At 37.4% G+C, this 19,127-nt stretch overlaps 1 protein-coding gene across 7 annotated transcripts in view; it reads right to left on the bottom strand.

Moving 5' to 3' along the window:
* Window positions 1-1,774: 1,774 nt before the first annotated feature.
* The window catches only part of tead3a (TEA domain family member 3 a), a 46,948-nt gene continuing 29,595 nt past the window's right edge, over window positions 1,775-19,127 (bottom strand). The window contains exons 3-13 of one of the 7 annotated variants that reach the window (XM_051880736.1): window positions 17,949-18,011; window positions 17,769-17,831; window positions 15,295-15,306; window positions 13,262-13,390; window positions 13,130-13,173; window positions 12,982-13,046; window positions 12,773-12,909; window positions 10,723-10,896; window positions 10,273-10,416; window positions 9,996-10,148; window positions 1,775-4,916 (exon numbers count right to left, since the gene is read on the bottom strand). In XM_051880736.1, the coding sequence (XP_051736696.1) occupies window positions 4,803-4,916; window positions 9,996-10,148; window positions 10,273-10,416; window positions 10,723-10,896; window positions 12,773-12,909; window positions 12,982-13,046; window positions 13,130-13,173; window positions 13,262-13,390; window positions 15,295-15,306; window positions 17,769-17,831; window positions 17,949-18,011 (1,098 nt within the window). In that variant the 3' untranslated portion in view covers window positions 1,775-4,802. Of the gene's footprint in view, window positions 4,917-9,995; window positions 10,149-10,272; window positions 10,417-10,722; window positions 10,897-12,772; window positions 13,047-13,129; window positions 13,174-13,261; window positions 13,391-15,294; window positions 15,307-17,768; window positions 17,832-17,948; window positions 18,012-19,127 lie in introns of all 7 variants that reach the window. The other 6 variants (XM_051880733.1, XM_051880730.1, XM_051880734.1 and 3 more) reach the window with 6 other exon arrangements.

The raw sequence follows: 19,127 nt of genomic DNA, 5'->3' as shown, positions 1-19,127 counted from the left end.
TGCTAGTTTAATAATGGAAAAAAAATGGTCAGTGCGCCAGGCACATGGTCCAAAAGGGTTGTATCTAGTTTCTTAATGAGTCATGCTTGTGTTTTGGGCATAACGTGCAATGAACCAATCAGAGTCTCATCTTCATTCCTTTTAAAAGCCAGATGCACTTGCGCCATGGCGGATTCGCTATTTACATGGCAGAATATGCAAGCAGAAAGACTGAACGCTTGTAGAGAGGAATCCTTTTATTTGTAATATTTAAAAATGTCTGTATGCTGCATGTCCCTGTGTGTGTAATATTACCTACTAACGCGGCCTTTAAATAACAAAAAAGAAAAAAAAAATTGCGCCATTGACTTTAGACCAGGTTTTAGTTGGTCAATGGCACATTCGTTTTCAGTTGCCTCAAAATAGCAACACGCCAACAATGCGCCTGAACACACCTTGTTTTCAGACCAGCACGCCCATGGGCGAACAGATGGGTGCAAGTGCATTTGCTATTTAAACAATGTGGCGCTGGACGTGAAAATTATAACTGCGTTGGGCTGAAACTAGCAAAAAACACTTGTGTCGCGCCTGTCGCCGCATTGCGCCAGGTGTGTGATAGGGCCCCTATGGGTCATTCCGTGTCAAATCAACCACATTTTGGAAACTTCCCTGGCTCAATTTTTTTTTCTGTTGAAAGACCAATAGACCAATAAATAGTGATGAAAGCCAGAATATTAAATGTAAAGGATGTATATTTACTGAGTAATGCACTATAGGATTACTTTTTGTTGAGTATACATCAGCCTTTTATGGCATATATATGTAATTCATAGCAAATCAATGATAATTGAAAGATGGACAAATAAATGTTCCCCCAAAGGCCTGCTGTGTCATATTTGACATTTACATTAACATGAATAAATGTAAAAACAACTTTTCATTTTTACCTTTAAAAAATGGTGTATGAATAATCAAGTAAACACAAGTTGCTTCAGTACAGTTAATGTTTATCTTGCATTTACTTTATAAAAATCATTAAAGATTTCTGAGCAAAAAAATACATTATTTGATTAAAAAAAAGTAAGAACTCTCAATCAGAGTACAGAAGGCATGAAGTAGATTGTTTACAACAGGTTTTTCAGCAAAGTTTTGGTCATATTGTGCGTATTAAATATGATAAAGTAGGCTAATATATTCATGAATAGGCATTATACTTATTGTTCAACAGACTTTTAAAAAGAATGTTTAGTTTAAGTTATGACAGAATAAATGTTTAAAAAATCTGGCTATAATGTTGTAATACGCATTGCCAAACAATCATTCTTTTTTTCAATGAATTTATACCACCAAACTGGCGACGTATCCTGGGAGATACAAACATTTACAGACAGATTATGAAAAATTAAATTCATAAAATTTCAACACAAATGTAACAAGCAAACGCTTAACAACTTTTTAAACATGTACCGTAAAGCCCCTCCAAATATTGTAAATATGTGAAATATATCAACTATCTGAAGGCGAGTAGATTTCCCACAACATGGCCGTGTTGCCGGTGAGCTAAAGAAAGAATATATGAACAGTTACCTGATCTAAATATTTACAACAAACACCCTTTCAACATAAAACTAAGAAATGAGACCTACACTTTCACTACCTCTCCCCACAGCCTCTTGAATGGTTGTATCCCCCCAGAATACGCCACCCATTTTAGGTATTGAGGATGATTCAGTGATTTGAATAATACAAAAAATAATATTTTTTACTTGAATAAAACCAGGTTTAGATGTTAGAATTTTTTTCTCCCAATGTTCTTTAATATCATTAATACATGCAGTTAAACGTGACCTCATTAAGAGTAGTGTAATTATAAAACAGTATTAATTATCCTAATGATATCATTACATTATAGTGTAAAATGTGCTTTTGTTGGATTTAATGTATAACAACAATAGCAACTTGGAGATTTTAACTTCCAGGGCTCCAATGTCACTTTAATGGGCAAATACATGAAACACTGTAGATGTTACAACCCTTATTTAATATTAACCAGAACAAAAATGATATTGGAACAAAGCAAAAATAAAATAAAATAAAATAAAGATGAAAAAAAAAAAGAAAAAAAAAATAGACATAAAAACCTTTCCTGTAACATTCTTAAAATATACATAAAACAATTTGTAGAATTTCAAAAGAATTTCTATTTTTTTTTCTCTCTCTCTCTCTCTCTCTCTCTCTCTCTCTCTCACACACACATACACACACATATGCAGCCAAGTACACAAAAACACACACTCTCACACAAAAGTATGATTTTTCTTTTAAAATGTCATTTTAAAAAGTACATCATAAGGCAAGACTGGGTTTTGTGGCAGATGCTATTCACATTTGATTCTTTGGTTAAGATATTACAGATTAGACTTCAATGTACAACTAAATAGACAGTCCTCTTTATGCAACATGTGCTCTTCATAATGCATTGAACAAATGTATATAAATGTACCAAAATATGATGCCATAAATAATCAGATGATTGTTACTGATTACGTCTGACACAGTGTCAAGGCGCTCGTCTTTAAAATCATATGTACTAACCACTGAAGGCGATTGTGGGTTTAAAAAATAATCGATAAACCGTCATCACCAAGATGGATGCCATGTGTGGATCATAAACAATAAAAAGAGTAATGAATCCACATACTGTAAATACTAACATTCCAAACCTAGAGTGTTTCTACATTAATGAAAGAACCTGAGAACACATGGATTGGAATAGCCTGGATCTTATTGCACATTCTGATATGGAATTAAAGGTTAATTTCACTTTGTGCTGTTCAAAATCCTGTTTTGACCAATGACATGCCTTTTCACACTCAAAAAACTGAAATATTACAATTTTACATTAAAATACAATGTTTTTGTTAGGAAATTACTCAAGCACCCAGTTAAGTGTAATTGCTTTGGCGATGATGTAATTAGCATAAAGTTCTTAGATTTGAAACAATGAGAAATTAAAAACAAGTGTTACATGCTGAGATTTGTGTTGTCTCGCTGCAACCCCATTATAAAATAACGAATTTGCCCTCTTTTGTTTTGGACTATGTAACCTGAACTTTCCTGCTTACTCGCCAGTATGGCGAAAGTAGACACAAAAGTGGTAAGGCACTCAAAATGAGGGCAATCGAGTAAAACCATGCATATGTACTGTCTTTCACAATAATTATTATGGCTAAATGGTTTTTTATGGAAGCTTGTTTCCACCAGGGGAGTAATCGCGACAAAAGTGAGTCTATATCTCACAATGCTGACTTTTTCCTCACAATTCTAATTTTTTCTTGCAATTGTGAGTTTATATGCTGCAATTCAGATTTTTCTCACAAATGTGAGTTTATATCTCACAATTCAGATTTTCCACTTTTTTCTCGCAATTGCGAGTTTATATTGCACAATTCTGACTTTTTTCTTGCAATTGTGTTATATCTCAAAATTCTAACTATTTTCTCGCAATTGCGAGTTTATATTTTGCATTTCAGACTTTTTTCGCAAAAATGCAAGTTTATCTCACAATTCAGACTTTTCCACTTTTTTTCTCGCAATTGCAAGTTTTATCACAGTTCTGACTTCTTTTCTCGCAATTGTGAATTTATATTCCACAATTCAGACTTTTTCCTCGCGATTATGTTATTTCTTGCAAAAGTGAGTCTATATCTCACAATTATTACTTTTTTCTTGCAATTGTGTTTTGATCACAATTCTGACTTTGCTCATAATTGTGAGTTTTTAATCACAATTCTAATTTTTTCTCACGATTGTAAGTTTATATGCCACTTTTTTCTTACAAATGTGAGTTTATATCTCACGATTCAGATTTTTCCACTTTTTTCTCGCAATTGTGAGTTTTTAATCACAGTTCCGACTTTTTCCTCACAATTGTAAGTTATGTCTCACAATTCAACATTTTTTCTGGAAACTGCGCATTTTTATAAACTCATTTTTATAAATTTTATAAAGATATAAACTCGCAATTGGGAGAAAAAAAGTGAAAAAATGTTGCAATTATCTTTTTTATTTCTTTTTTTTATTCCGTGGCAGAAACAAGCTTCCATTTTTCAAACCAAAAATTTGCAGTAAAAATACTCCAAATGCACTTTGCATATCCATGTAACACCAGGAGGTAGAAATAACTCACACATTTGCACTTTCCAAAACAGAAAATCAAGCCAAATCGAGAGCAAAACTTGCAAAAGTGTGTGACATTCATGTAACTTGCGCTTTCCATCACAACAAACATTCAGTGTCTTTTCCTATACAAAACTGTTTTTATTTACAAGACTTTCGCATCCTTCTGAGCACAATCTGAACCCCGATCAAAGGTCAGAGGTAGCAGGCTTCTGTGTCTGAGCCAAAGATTGTGAAAAAAGGACAGTCAGAACAAACATATGCTATCACAAAGTTCCTGATTAGAGAAAGACTTGTATCAACCAGCATTCCTTTCCTATTCAATACGATCGCTTTTAAAAAGACCTTTGTGCCTTCAGAGTCTAGTACCATAAACATGACAAGGGTCATAATCAAAATTAACCCACCACAGATTTTCAAGACCTCTCCTCTCACAAAACAGTAAGCAAGAAATAGAATTATCCCTGAAAGTACATTTCCTTTCCTTTTAAGGAACATGACTAAAAATACAACACAACCTAGTGCAGAGGATCCCGGTTTGTGTTTTGTCCATGATGGTTTCAGGTTTGTCTAATTTCTTTTCCTCTTTTTGTTCGTACGCATTCGATGACCAGCGTCTGGAGGTGTTTGGGCACAGCGGTCATTCAGTCCTTGACGAGTCTGTAAACGTGATACTGTGCTCCGTGGTCACTTGTAGACACCTCAAACACAAACGCAATGCAAAGCAAAGTCTCTTGTGTGTCTCTGTTTGTGACAACCTGGGGAGGAGAAAAACATTTTAGGGAAAAGTGTAATAGAAAACTATACAGTCAGACTAACTCTAATGAAAGCATGATATACGCTTGGAAATACATTTTATTTTGACAATATTACAACCATAATGATGACTTTCATGACTTTTAGAAATATATCTTCGATTGTGTTCGTCTGAAAGAAGATAGTCATATACACCTAGGATGGCTTGATGGTGAGTAAATCATGGGATAATTTTCATTTTTGGGTGAACTATCCCTTTAAGGGTTACACAAATGTCTTAAGGTTGTGTATGTAACTCCAGTTCCCTGAGGAGGGAATGAGACACTGCGTCAGTTGCTAACACTTATGGGGACGTGTCCCGTGGGACCCGGTGTCTGAAAGCACATGTGAAATCTATTGGCCAACAGCAGACCGACGATGTCACATGGAGCCCCTAAGCGTATAAAAGAGTGCCTGCATTACAAGACATCAGATTTGAATTGTCTGAAGGAAGATGTGCAGACATACCAGAAGCATGGCAACGTGACGCAGCATTTCGTTCCCTTCTCAGGGGAACAGGGGTTACATACAGAACCCTAAGGCTGTGTTCACACTGTCAGTCCAAATCTTATTATGTGTATCCTACTGGAATCTGATCTAAATTATTGACTGTCCACACTATGAATCACTACTGTTCAGATCTGATTTGTGTGTCCCCTGGTGCTCTTTCATTTTCTGGAATATCTGCATTGGTTTCTCTGGCAATGATGCGGCATTGTAGCCATATACCAACAACAACAGCAACATGGAGGGGTTTGCAATACAGATGTTGTCTTCTTTACAACATGACAATATGTAGCCATCATGCTGGACTACTACATAAGAGGCAGCAGCAAAAACATAAGGTATGGGTATGAGCAGCTTTATTCCATGCTGTTGTCTCCACCGGCCTCAAAACATGTCTCCATTATATTGTCATTTTCGACTGGCACTTAAAACAACCACCTTGTTTTTGCAGCAACTTTCAGCATGTTTCCTATAACGTCTGATATGTTTACATTTTAAGTGGTGTGAGAAAGTGACAGAAACCTTGAGAAATCCGATTAGAGATGTCAGTCTGAAATGGATTCGCTGTTCACACTTGTTAAATATGATAGGATTCCAATCAGATTTGGACTGACAGTCTAAACCAGGCTTAAGATGTTCCCTTTCAAGGGTATTCAACACTGTGTGAGTTGCTGATGCTATGGGGATGTTAATATCCACTACACCATGCTGACCAATGCCTTCCTGTGTGCTCTGAAGGTCAGCAAGCCCAATCTTCTCAGGCTAAAGCACTGAAGGACTCGATGGGCCTTGACCTAGAGTAACCTAAATACGTCAGCAACCAAATAGGACACATCCTGTGACACCACGGCCTTGCTCCCTAGAAGGCTCAGTGTTATAGGTGCAAAGAAAAAAACTGAATCTTCCATGCTCAACCATTTCTGAGACAGGGACTGTTTCATTAGACCAGACTGAGCCACAGCTACTGGACAGTCCAGAGCCACTAAGAGCAGAGCTAACAGGGGGGACTATAGACATGGCCTCAGCTAAGTTCATAATACTACATATCAAGCAACCAAACCAGACAATAGATGAAATATGGAGTCGCTCACAGCAACTCTACACATAATCCTACCAGACCTGAACACAAGTCTAAGGGAACAGGGTACTGAAGGGAACATGCGAAGGAAGAGTTCCTCAGCTTCCAAAAATAACCAGAATAATGAGCTGGAGAGGCAACAGAGAATGGGCCACTAACTGCTATAAAAACCATTCCACAAAGCCTAGCTCCGACTTTCGAGTAGCCTGGGGATGGGGATCAACCCAATCACAAGGAGCACAATCCTGCTTCAATACCTACCCAATATGATTATTTGGGGAGGATGACAAGTGAGAGAGTGGAAGTCTCAGCTGTCAAACTCTACTCATCTAAAGGGCAACCTAACCAAATGAAGCATATAATTGAGTATTCTGTCCTTAAGGACTAGAAGAAGCCTCAGGAGAGAGCAGTGCGCTCTCAACTGTCACCCTCAATTCTCCTGAAGGAGAAATAGCAATAAGGAGAAATAGTACTTTCGGGAGATCTAGCGAAAGAACAGCGTAGTGCAGCACCTACAGCAGCTCTACACCTTCATGCTTTCCATCGCTGATCATCAAAGAAGCGTGTCGACAAAGCTAGTACCTCCGTCAGCTGTAGGGAGCCACAGAGAAAGAGGGATGCCCAAGTCGATAACAACCACTTCTTTCTCTGAAATTCCCTATTACCGAAAGACTTTCACCACCGAACCCCTAGGGAAACACTTTACCTGTTAGTCATATCCAATGTATTCCCGTCAAACTACTACCTCCAGTGTAAACTGGAGATCAGGACCCTGATAAAGGGTCCTGAGGGAGAGGGCCCTGATAAAAGTGAACGGGTCGCATCATCTCATCGTGACCAACAGCTTCAGCGACCCTAAGCAGACCTTACATCAGAGGAGCATCCTGAACAACAGCACTACTCTGGACTAGAGGTCTTCTCAGGTCCTAAAATCTGTACCCGACCCGAATCGACCGGAGTCACTTCTTACCCGAACCCGACGTGCATAAATTATTTTTTAAAAAGAAAAACCCAACTTGAGACAGACCCAATAAAAATAGACCCAAGTCCGACCCGGCGGCATTAAAAATCCCAGTGTCCTGCTGACTGATTTGGCCGCTGCTCCATTAGGCTACTTTCATTTATTTATTTAATTATTTATTATTACTTTATATTATTGCCTGCCCGATGATACAGGTTATTTCTGAATTCAGCTTTCAATTGTGACTAGTGGATTTGGATTTGCCAGTGTTGTCTGCAACGCTATTTATCTTATCTCTAGAAAAGGGCTTCTGCACACAAAAAAGAAAAGCCCTGCATGAACACGCAGCGTAATGAAGCGAGTGGCTTTTCCTGATGGATCTCATAGCTATAAGATGGATTTCTGTGTGCGAGGTTACAAACGTTTGTTCATTTTCTATGTGCGTTTCTCAAAAATGCACTTGACTTGAACGCGCAAGTAAGTGCTGAAGTGCTGAAATGTCAATCACTCATCAATGTAACCTCATTAGATCCTATAACTTTTGGTGTAATGTTATTTACCTGACCATAAGATGATTAAAGTGAAATTGGGCAAAAATGTAACTGAGCAACTGAGTCTAAATGCGGGAGCAACAGTGTATAATCCATTGCACGTGTGAGTGCGGATTCAGAGGGAACTTAGAAAAAGAATTGAATTGTCATAGAATTGTTTTAAATAATAAAATTTTGCTAAATGCCCGACATAGTTTAAAAGAATCCGGGTCTTCTCGGGTCCATTCGGGAAAAGCACATTTATTTTAAATTACCTGAGACCCGAGGCCACTAATAGCGAACCCAACCCGTGTCTGGGCCCTATGGTTTTTGGATTCAAGTGGACCTGTGAAGACCTCTATTCTGGACCAGATAAGAATGAGGATCACCTCATCTCATCGTGACTTCAAAATCTCACTTATCATTAGTCCATTCTTTGGACCTAAGCCCCTGAGGAGCATGCTGACAACAGCATTGCTCTGGACCAGATAAGATAGCGGAATGCATTATCTCATCGTGACTTCACACTCTTACTCTGTGCCTAAGCCCCTACAAAAGCAGGATGTAAGCATTAAGCAGGGTCCTCCTAGAGAAGCGAGCAGACATAATCTGTGTCTGCCCTAATCTCCATGCCCAGAAACCTAGAGAAGGTGAGGGTGATCCACCTCTTTAACTGCTCCATTGGAAAACTCTTGCAGGTCCATAAAGGCAGACCCCAACATCAGAGTAAGCTGAAGGGGGAGAAAGCCTAGAGCAAGAGAGAAATATGTTTCCTCCCTCTCCGGCAAATATTACTCCTACAACCCTCACAAACCCCCAGAGAGGGATATATCTCCTGAAAGCTGCTGACTGAGACTTCTCCTCCGTAACTTCTCTACGACCGCATCACTGACAGTCCAGAGAGGCCAGAGTGTGAGATCAGAGCATCAAGAAGAAAGGTTTTCTTTTTTCCTTGTTACGACTCCAGATGTTGTCTAACTCATGTATTAAACCTCTAATCCAACAAAACAAAGGTAATGAAATAAAAGATCTTCAACCCGAACACAAAACATAAAGGGGGTTGGCCCTCACTCCTAACCTTGTGTATCTAATACAAAAAGAAAACTCTACGTGCTGCACAATGTATATCACGTGATGTCTTACCTGTCCGCTGAATGGCCGATGCACTGGCCATGGTAATGCAGAGGAGGCGGATTCCTTTTTTTAACATAACGCCTCAACCCTACCCACCTGCGATCCCACAATCAAAGCTACCGTGCAACTTCAGCAGACACGGGGCCTGGACCACGAAGTGCAGACACTTGACTCTCATCCCTCAGGAAAAGAGTCAGAGAACCCTCACCACGTCCATCATCCCTCAAGAGAGAGAATCAAGCAAGAACAGAGCTTTATACTGCAAATGCATTGCTGAGACCATCCAACTCCCTCGAAAGCCAAATGTGCTCCAATCAGACACTCAATTTTTGTTGCTTGTTTTTGTCTTACCCTGATTCACTATGGTAAGCCCGTTATAAGTGTTTATATTTTAGACCGAGTGGGATGGAAGTGGCATAGGTTAGTTGTCACAATGAGCGAGAAAGATTGACATGGAGCAGCTAAATCTCCAACCTCCGGGGAATCACCTGTTTTAAACAAATGCCATACAGAGGAGAGTCTGCTGGCAAAAAGAGAACGTGACAGAGATAGTAATAAAACAAGAATCAACAATGGCTTGGGCTAAAGCTACAGTAACGTCTTCAGTTAGTCAGCTTAAGATCCTTTCCATCTAAACTGCTTTTATCTCTTAAGCCATAGTGAATGTTTTATGAGCAGTAGGATAATCATATTCATCCGCACAGTCGCACAGAGCCGAAGCACAACCAAAACAATGTTTGTCTGCAAAATGCATGCAGTTTTGTTTTTTAACCACTAGAGGGACAAAACTGTACCTTTAAATTCTTTTAAAAATGTTTTCACATTTGCTTACCTGCAGTATAGTGAAGTTCTCCAGGACACTGTTCATCATATATTTCTCTGGCAGGTGCTTGAGTTTATGGATAAAGTTGATCATGTATTCACACATGGGTGAGCGATGGATCCGATAAACGTACCTCCCGCCCTCCACACGAGCATACTCTGTCTAGGGGTCAAAAAGTCAAACTATAGATGCTGATTTTTCTTTGAAACCACTATTGTCAGTACTGACCATCTACAGTATATGACAAAACCATGGCTGCCTAATTATGAATAAATGGTGAACTCACCTCAACTTTCTCTACCACCTGCTTCCCAAAAGAACAGACTTTAGTGGACACAGTGATGGTCATGTTTTCAGCGCTGCTGTACTGACTGCTGACGCCATAGAACGAGCCTGCGCCATCCTGAACATTACTACTGTTCAGATCAGCCTGAAACAGATTACATAAAAATCAGTTATCTTATTATCTCAGCTATATAAAGAGATGAATGTGTGACATAGACCAGCTACATGTCATTTACATGTGACCCGAAGACTAGCAACAGTAGTTTAGGTTTGTTTGATTGTTTTTGGAACTAAATTCTGCAGGACAATAGAGCTGTTGGGACTGATATAAACTTACTGATATATGGGTTAATATTTAAAATTATAAGGTACAAACGCATAACATACTGTACACTCTTCAGTGTTTTCAATATTGTCAATTTTGAAAGTACAGATAAACAGAAAATCTCACCCAGAACTTGACCAGAAAGAAGGCATTCTGAGGGCCTTTCTCATACAGCTCTTTCAGCCCTCCCTTCTTCTCTGGAAACTTGTCGTAGATCTGACGGATGTCCACGGCCTCCAGGAGAGGGTCTGTGTACGAGGGGTTTGTCTGGGCGATGTGGACAAACAGGTGCTTGCTGTACTGTGGATTAACAAGTGAAGAAGTAACATTTAATGCGCCTTGAAACAAACGCATGGAACATCCTGAAACAACATTCCTGAAACATATTATGTATGTTTTAGTCTTGTAAGGGCCGGTTCAAACAGAATGCGCTTTTGCTATTAGACTCAGGGCAGTGGAATGTAAAAAAGCACAAGGTCTAAGACATTTTGAACTTCTTTAACTGGAGCGGCGCGTTATTTAGAACGTTGTGTCATGCACGAGACGCTGCAAAAGACTCGAGTGCGATTGTTAAAGACGTCTGTCTAGCGCGTTTTCATTGAAAAACAATGGAAAAGCAGCACAGTGGGATGAAAAATCACGTTCTGTGTGAACGGTCCCTAACAGTGTTATTGAAAATGATTGAAATTAAAATATTTTTAAGGATAATTAAGGATTTTCCCGTACCCGAAAATGACTTTACTCACCCAGTGTCTAACAACTTTCCAAAATTTTTTTTATACTTTTTGTAATTTTTAACACTTGTGATGTTCCCAGACAAAAATTGCTTATAAATCTCTCATTATGCTACATCATCACCAAATATTGGATTCAATCTTTTTGTCAACTTGCTTTCTTTCAATTAGGACAGGTTTTATATTTCTTTTTAGAACTGATCGATCATAGGCCTTATTTATCTGAGCTTACATGCCTCCGTTTTTGAGTGAAAAAAAAAAAAAAAAAAACATTATTTGTGGATAATTTTGCACATATTAAATAAAAAATGAAAGAAATTGCACTGTTTAACACACTAGTGTGCTTTAATGTGAAGGAAATTTGTTTTGAAATGCTTTTATTTTGTACAAAATGGCACAAAGTCACACTTGTGGTGTTCTCAAAAATTACTGGCCTACAAAAATAATAGCTTATAAATCTCTTGTTATGCTATTTTATCACCAAATATTGGATTCAATCTTTTTGTCAACTTGTTTTCTTTAAATTAGGACAGGTTTTGTATTTATTTTTGAAACTGATTGATCATAAAAAAAAATCAAAATGACAAACGCACATAAAAATATACTAAAACAAACTAAAATTATACTTAAAACTTAAAATATATATAAAAAAAATTCAACATATTAATAAATACTATAATAGTACACTGTAAAAAATGATTGTAATTTACTGTAAGTTCCCTGACTATATACGGAGAAAAACTGCAATAGATCTTCAACCTTAAATTTTGTGTATTTCTACAGTAAAACACTGTTAAATAAGGCAATATGCCCCAAGAAACCGTGGTTTATAGTGAATTTATAACAGCTAAGGGGCAGTGTTATTCATGACACGGAGCGGAGTGTCTAAAACCCCCTTAGCTGTTATAAATTCACTGTAAACCATGGCTTCACGGGGCTTGTTGCTTTTATAAAACGGTTATTCTATATATACAAATATTAAAGCAAATATATGTATATATCGATGCAACTTTCATGAAGTAAAATCACTAAAAGCCTTCCTTCCGCTGGAAAAAAAATAGTTCCTGACTGTGAACAGCAACAGAATGCATAATCTCATGGAGATCAAGTAAAACAGACTAGGAAAAGTCAGATGGTGGCAAAGACTGTTTGAGTGAGTCAATCAGTAACGAAGACTTTTATTTTGAAAGGACTGATACTGTTGTGAACACTAGCGCTGTCAGTGTCAGGGCACAGAAAACCCCTTAACTGTTAAAAGGACAATATATCGTCAAATTATCTTATATAATTTATGCCTTATGCAACACTTCACATTTGATGGTTTTTAATTTTAATAATTATGTTCCCTTTGGAAGTTTTGCTGTGTCTTGGTATTGACGCTATATGGGAACGGCATTAGCATGACCGGTGTCTCTAATATTCTCTGCAAAATGCTCACTCACAGTGTCAGGGTCTCTCTGGACCTCCATGAAGGCAGAGTACTCCAGCATGCGGAGTTTACCGGAGGCAATGGTCCGGTCCTGCCACACAGGCATGGCAGTGGTGGTCGGGGGGAGGGGGGTGGGCAACTGCTCGTAACCTATTGAGAAACATGCTGGTTTAGGCCGCGGGGTCAGTCTGAGTTCAGATATAATCCCAGCACTGCTCTTACTCGATATGGGCGTAGGCAGTGGAGGCTGAAGGCTGGAGTACGGACTCGGTGCAAAGGGCTTGATGCTAGAAAAACACAGAGAAAGATCAGCAGGCTCTTACAACAATGCTGTGATTAGATCAGATGTCAGTCTCATAGAAATACTCACTCCTGAGAAGGTCCAGGCTGTCCTGGGATGGGGCCGGGCCAAAACTACACAACAAAACAGAGAACAATGGAAGTTTTTGGGTTAAGTTAGAGAATCGAGGGTGACTGACTGGTGCTTGGATTCTGAACTAACCCTGGCTGGAGGAGGGTAGGGGTGCTGAGGAAGAGGAGGCAACTGACTCTTCATCACACTGGCAGAAACGATTTGAGCGGAGGACAGAGCGGCCATGTTCTGCAGGGCTTTGTCTTTGGAAGCCTGATCCTGAGAAAGATGCAACAAGGGCTCATTAGGAGCAGTTTACTGGGAAAAGGATTGAAAGAAACTTCATAATACCACTTCTAAAATGCATTTACAATTGGAATTTCTTTAATAGTAATAAATTATTCTCAGACACACACAAATATTACTAAAATGATTACTCTGTCTATATTATATTATATTATATTATATTATATTATATTATATTATAGCATTCTAACATATGACATATCTAGTAAATAATTTCTAACTAATCTGCATTCTATAACATAGTATTATAGTTATGGTTCTTAATGAAAGTGCAAGAAATGTATTTGAAGACATTTTCAAGTTACAAATGTATAATAATAATAATAATAATAATGTGTTTTAGTAATACGAAATATTAATAATAGCTTACTTTAGTATATGACAATATGCAATCTTTAGGAAAAACAGACTTCAAGGATATGTAAACTACCACTCAAAAGTTTGGCGCCAGTAAGTTTTTTTTTTAAGAAATTAATACTTTTATTCAGCAAGCATGCATTAAATTGATCAAAAGTGAAAGTAAAGACTTTTATAATGTTGCAAAAGATTTCTATTTCAAATAAATGTTGTTCTTTTGGACTTTATATTATCAAATAATCCCGAAAAAATGGATCATGTTTCCACAAAAATATTAAGCAGCACAACTGTTTTCAACACTGATAATAATAATAATAATAATAATAATAATAATAATAAATATCTCGAGCAGCAAATCATCATTAGAATGATTTCTGAAGGATCATGTGACACTGAAGACTGGAGTAATGATGCTGAAAATCCATCTTTGATCACAGGAATAAATTACATTTTAAAATATATTACAATAGAAAACAGTTATTTTAAATTGCAATAATATTTCCACAATATCACTGTTTTTACTGTATTTTTGGACTAAATAATGCAGCCTTGGTGAGCAAAAGAGACTTCGTTCAAAAATAAAAATACAAAAAATCTTCCCAAACATAAACCTTGAATTGTAATTTTAGTGCAAGATATACAGTACATTCTAAATGGTTTAGACAAACATGCAAAAATCATGCTTCTAAGGGCACGTGTGATGCATGATATTGCGCTTGCATTTGAATTCAGCCACCAAAACAAAATGCATTATTACATACACAGAGCATTTGAACAGCTTAAACATTCAGTCAAGAAAAAGAAGACAAAGAAATAGACAGAATGAAGGAGACAGAAATCTGTCCCAACCAGGAAATAAAGTGATAAATAAAACAGATAAAGTGTTTTTACATCATCAAAGATGCAATGTAAACCATAAAACAGCATTTTCTTTTCGAATCAGTGGTTCGGAGCGCGCATCAAACTACCAAAGTCACGTGATTTCAGTAAACGAGGCTTCGTTACGTCATAAGTGTTTCGAAATTTCAATGGTTCACCACTTGGGGGCGTGACTTTGGCAGTTTGATACACGCCCCGAACCACTGATTCGAAACAAAAGAAGCTTCGAAGCTTCATGAAGATGAATGAAGGTCTAACGGGTGTAGAACGACATTAGAGTGAGTAATTAATGACAGAATTTTCATTTTTGGGTGAACTAACCCTTTAAGAGTTAAGTCCATGTCTGAGTTTTATACACATTTTTACATAGAGACTAACAAAAAAGATCACTGATCTAATAAAACCTCACAAGTAATGACAAAATAAAACATGAGTTTTCAGCAATAAAAAACAAATATTTAAGCCAAAAATGAAATGGAAAACAGCAATAGTGGTTGCTAAATTCATCAAAACTGTGAGACGGGCAACATTGGCAGCCAAAGCACTGAACTGCACAAACTGAAGCTCAAATCAGTGAAAGCTGAGCGTCTGCAGGTGATAAGGCTCTGCAGGCAAAGCAGACTACAAAACATTTCACTTACCAAGTTCATGGCCTAAAATTGAAAGGAAGAGAAACTGTTAAAAATTGCTGCTGAGACAAACAGATCAGATGACACACTGATCAAATGACTCAGGTATGCCGAGAGGCCTGTGCTTTCTCTTCTGACACTGTATGTTCAGATACCGCAGAATAGTGCTCTTCAACTACTCCATTCATTGCCCTTTTCACCCACTGTTGGAACAAAGTGACTTCCTTAAAGAACAATCACAGTTCTCCATTTCACATCTTTAAGGAGGTCATGTGTTTACTTCCTATCTTATCAGACTCAGGCTGAAAAAAGCAGAATTATTTACCATGCAAAAAATCTGAATGTGCTTGTGTATGTATATATATATATATATATATATATATATTTATTAACTTATACAACAGTTCTTTCTGGTTCTCGAATCTGATTGGCTGAGAGCCATGTGATATTCCTCTGTAAAGCAGTTTGTCCATTTAGGGCTACTGTAGAAACATGTTGGCGCAAAATGTCGACTTAACATGTAAGGTGACCTGCGGTGTATGAGATGCATTTCTGTCAATAGATCCTCATAAATAGTACACACTAGACCTTTAAATATTGTTGTTCAATAAATATTTTATATAAATAATATGCTATACTTGGTATTGAGAAAGGGTCTGTCAATAGCATCAGTGAAAGTTACATTATTACACCATTAAATGGCGGCAAAGTGAGTGAGTCAGAACAAGGAAGTTGTTTTAGCACTGTGGGAAATCCCCTTAACTTTTAAAAGGACAAAGACAGAGATATGGCTTTCCTCAGTGGACATTCAAACAGATTTTTATAATGGATATAATATTATGGACATCGACCTGAAGAATGAATGCTTTCAGATGCAGGTAATACATTTGTTTAGTTGATCGATCTCTCATAATACCATAATAATCTACAAAATACAATAAGCTTCAATGAAGTGACTCAACGTTCCTTCATTACTAGTTCTAAAGTGACGTTTTATAATTAATAACGGAGGCTCAACTGTTAAACTGTCAACTTGAGATTTGAATCTGTGGTGGAAGGAAGTAGTTCCTCACAAAAGAGGGTTTTTAAAGACACTGCATTGTTATTTGTTATTTATTTACACACTCGTGCTGTCAAACTGTTGTATGAATGCAATATCACACTCGTAGCCATGCGGCTGATATACATATGGCTGTATATCAGCATGCTGAGATTACCTACAGCACTCGTATCACAGCTGTGCTGATATACAGCCATTTCGCATGGCTACGAGTGTGATATTGCTCACATATCAAAAAAGGATGTTTATAGAACAATGTTAAATAAAACAATAACTACTGTGCATTATGAAAAGTGTCAACAAAAAGGATTTCTGCTGAAAAAATGTTTTGGACATTATAGAATGGATAGATGAATGAATGAATGAATGAAGTATTTCTGCTGGAAATTACATTGGACAATCCATCAATCAATCAATCAATCAATCAGTCAATCAGTCAATCAATCAATCAGTCAATCAATCAATAAAGGTGTTGGTGGGGCGAAACAAAGCAAAACTAAACAAGACAACAACCAGCCTAAGGTGGTTTGCTGGTCTGATTTTGTTTTTTGGTTGACTTGGTTGATTTTTAGTCTGTTTTTAACGCAAATTTACATACAAATGAGAATTATACAAGCAGAAGCGATTAATCAAAACAAAACAGGTAGTGCTACTACACCAAATTTAAATTATAATAGTACAATGCTTCAATAAATGTAAGCCCTGAAACTGAGTATACATTTAAATCACAGAAAAAATGTAGAGATGAGTAGAGGTTTGGGTTATGAAGGTCAAGATAAGTTAGAGTGGGAGCAAAAAATAAAAAAAATAAATTTTTGGTTCAATCAGGCATTGCCTGCATAGCAGCACGTCCTGATTTTGCCAAGTTAGACACAATCTGGGGTAAACATATTTTGTTGATCCTGGAACAACATTCCTGTTCGAAAATTTAGTCCTAACCCCATCCCTCCCCCTAAACCTAACCCTACCCATAAATGATCCCTATCAGAGGGAAAGGATGTAACACTGATGTAGAAGCACCTAACCCTGATTGTAAGCCTAAACATAAACTGTAATCTTGTCCCTCAAATCTGATTGGTTGATCGGAATGTTGTTCCAGGATCAAGAAAGATGCTGATCCAGTTGCACTTGGTGAAATCAGGTTCTGATACATAGCAACACAACTAGAAAGTGATGCAATATTCAGTCAGCCACCAGAGGGTGCCATTACTTTGCAAGCATGCTGCTCAATTCCATCACAATGTACTTGTTTCAATGAATGCCTGTGCACAGCAAAGATTACCTGAATGCTAAACATCACAAGTCATTATGACATTCAGGACGTGTTACAGACAGGAAGGGTTGGTGACTTAAGGAAAAGCCAAGGCATTCTGAATACTGTTAACAGCACAGGTCAGAGCAGAGAAGACTGCAGTGAGGCGCATACCTTCAGCTTAGACTGAATCTCGCGAGATTTTCTCCGTGCAAGAACCTGCAGATGGCTAGACACCTGCAGGAAGGAAGTCAGAGGAGGGAGAAAGGAAGGTAGAGAAAAAAGAAAAGAGAAGAGGGACATTGAACAGAGAGTGAGTAAAAAAGAAGCCACCAGGTGGCGCCACAGCCATACCTTAATGCCTGCTTGATATTCCCGCATTTTCTTCCTGGCTAACACCTGTATGTGACTAGACACCTGAGGTAAAACAGGGCCACAGACATTTGATATCATCCAACAAACATATATCTTAACAACAAATCTGTCAAAACAACTAACTTTAGACTATACCAATGAAACTTAAGACTGTACATTTTTTATAACAGTAATGTATTGATCACAACACTCTTTGAAATAAAGGCTCAATGGGGTTTTATATAGAACCCCAGGGTTCTTGACTCAACACTTTATACCAAAAAGGTTCTGTTTAAGGAGAAATGTCTTGTTAAACATGGAATTATTTTCCAATCTTTTTTTTTTTTTTTTTTTTTACAGTGATAAAGTATGTTTATGAGCTGTTTAATTCATACAGTTTCATTGAAAAACTAAAAACTAAATTTGCAATGGTCATTAATTGGCTGTTGGCAAACTAGCGATCAAAGAATTTTGGCCTAGAATCAGAGGAATCTTTCAGGATTCACAAAATTTTTCTCATACGGCCAAAATCGTACCGTGTGAACCCGGCGTTAGATATAGGCAAATAGGCGTACTCTGTTTATCACACCGATCTGGCACTTGTTACAGTGAGTTTCTATTTATAGTGTGGTATTAAAGTTGCACTATGTAGTTTTTCCAGTTGTATGCTTAAATAACTGAATAGTATTTTGCCAAATATGTTTCAAGTTAACTCACATGAGTCATACCATTTGCCTAGAATTTGCCTAGAATTGCCTAGAGTATTATTTTACATAAGGGCTGTTCTCCCCTCAGTGCAGATAATAATAGAACAATAATAATAACAACAATAATAATAACAACAATACTACATTAATCATGTGTGACAAACACACCTGTGAACAGTGTGATGAGAAAAATCTCACAATGGCAAAACCGAAAATGTTTGCTTTTGTGCATTGCAGCATCCACACCAATAGGTGTCAGTATAGAGTTCACTGTTATTTCAATCAGTTAAACAAAAATACTTACAAAAAATTACTTTTTAATGCAGAAAATCTAAAATTGAAGTATTATAATACACAAACAAGGTGCAGTGGCTCCCACTGTAGTTTAATCAAAACAGAGATAACAGTCTGTTTTGATAAAAATACATTGTTTAGCATAGCTACTGTAATCAAGTTCATGAACAAGCCAAAA

This window comes from Ctenopharyngodon idella, chromosome 22 (genome assembly GCF_019924925.1).
Source record: "Ctenopharyngodon idella isolate HZGC_01 chromosome 22, HZGC01, whole genome shotgun sequence".
In the NCBI taxonomy this organism is placed as follows: domain Eukaryota; kingdom Metazoa; phylum Chordata; class Actinopteri; order Cypriniformes; family Xenocyprididae; genus Ctenopharyngodon; species Ctenopharyngodon idella.
Note: the sequence above shows the minus strand (reverse complement) of the source record. Positions and strands in the feature narration are given on the sequence as shown.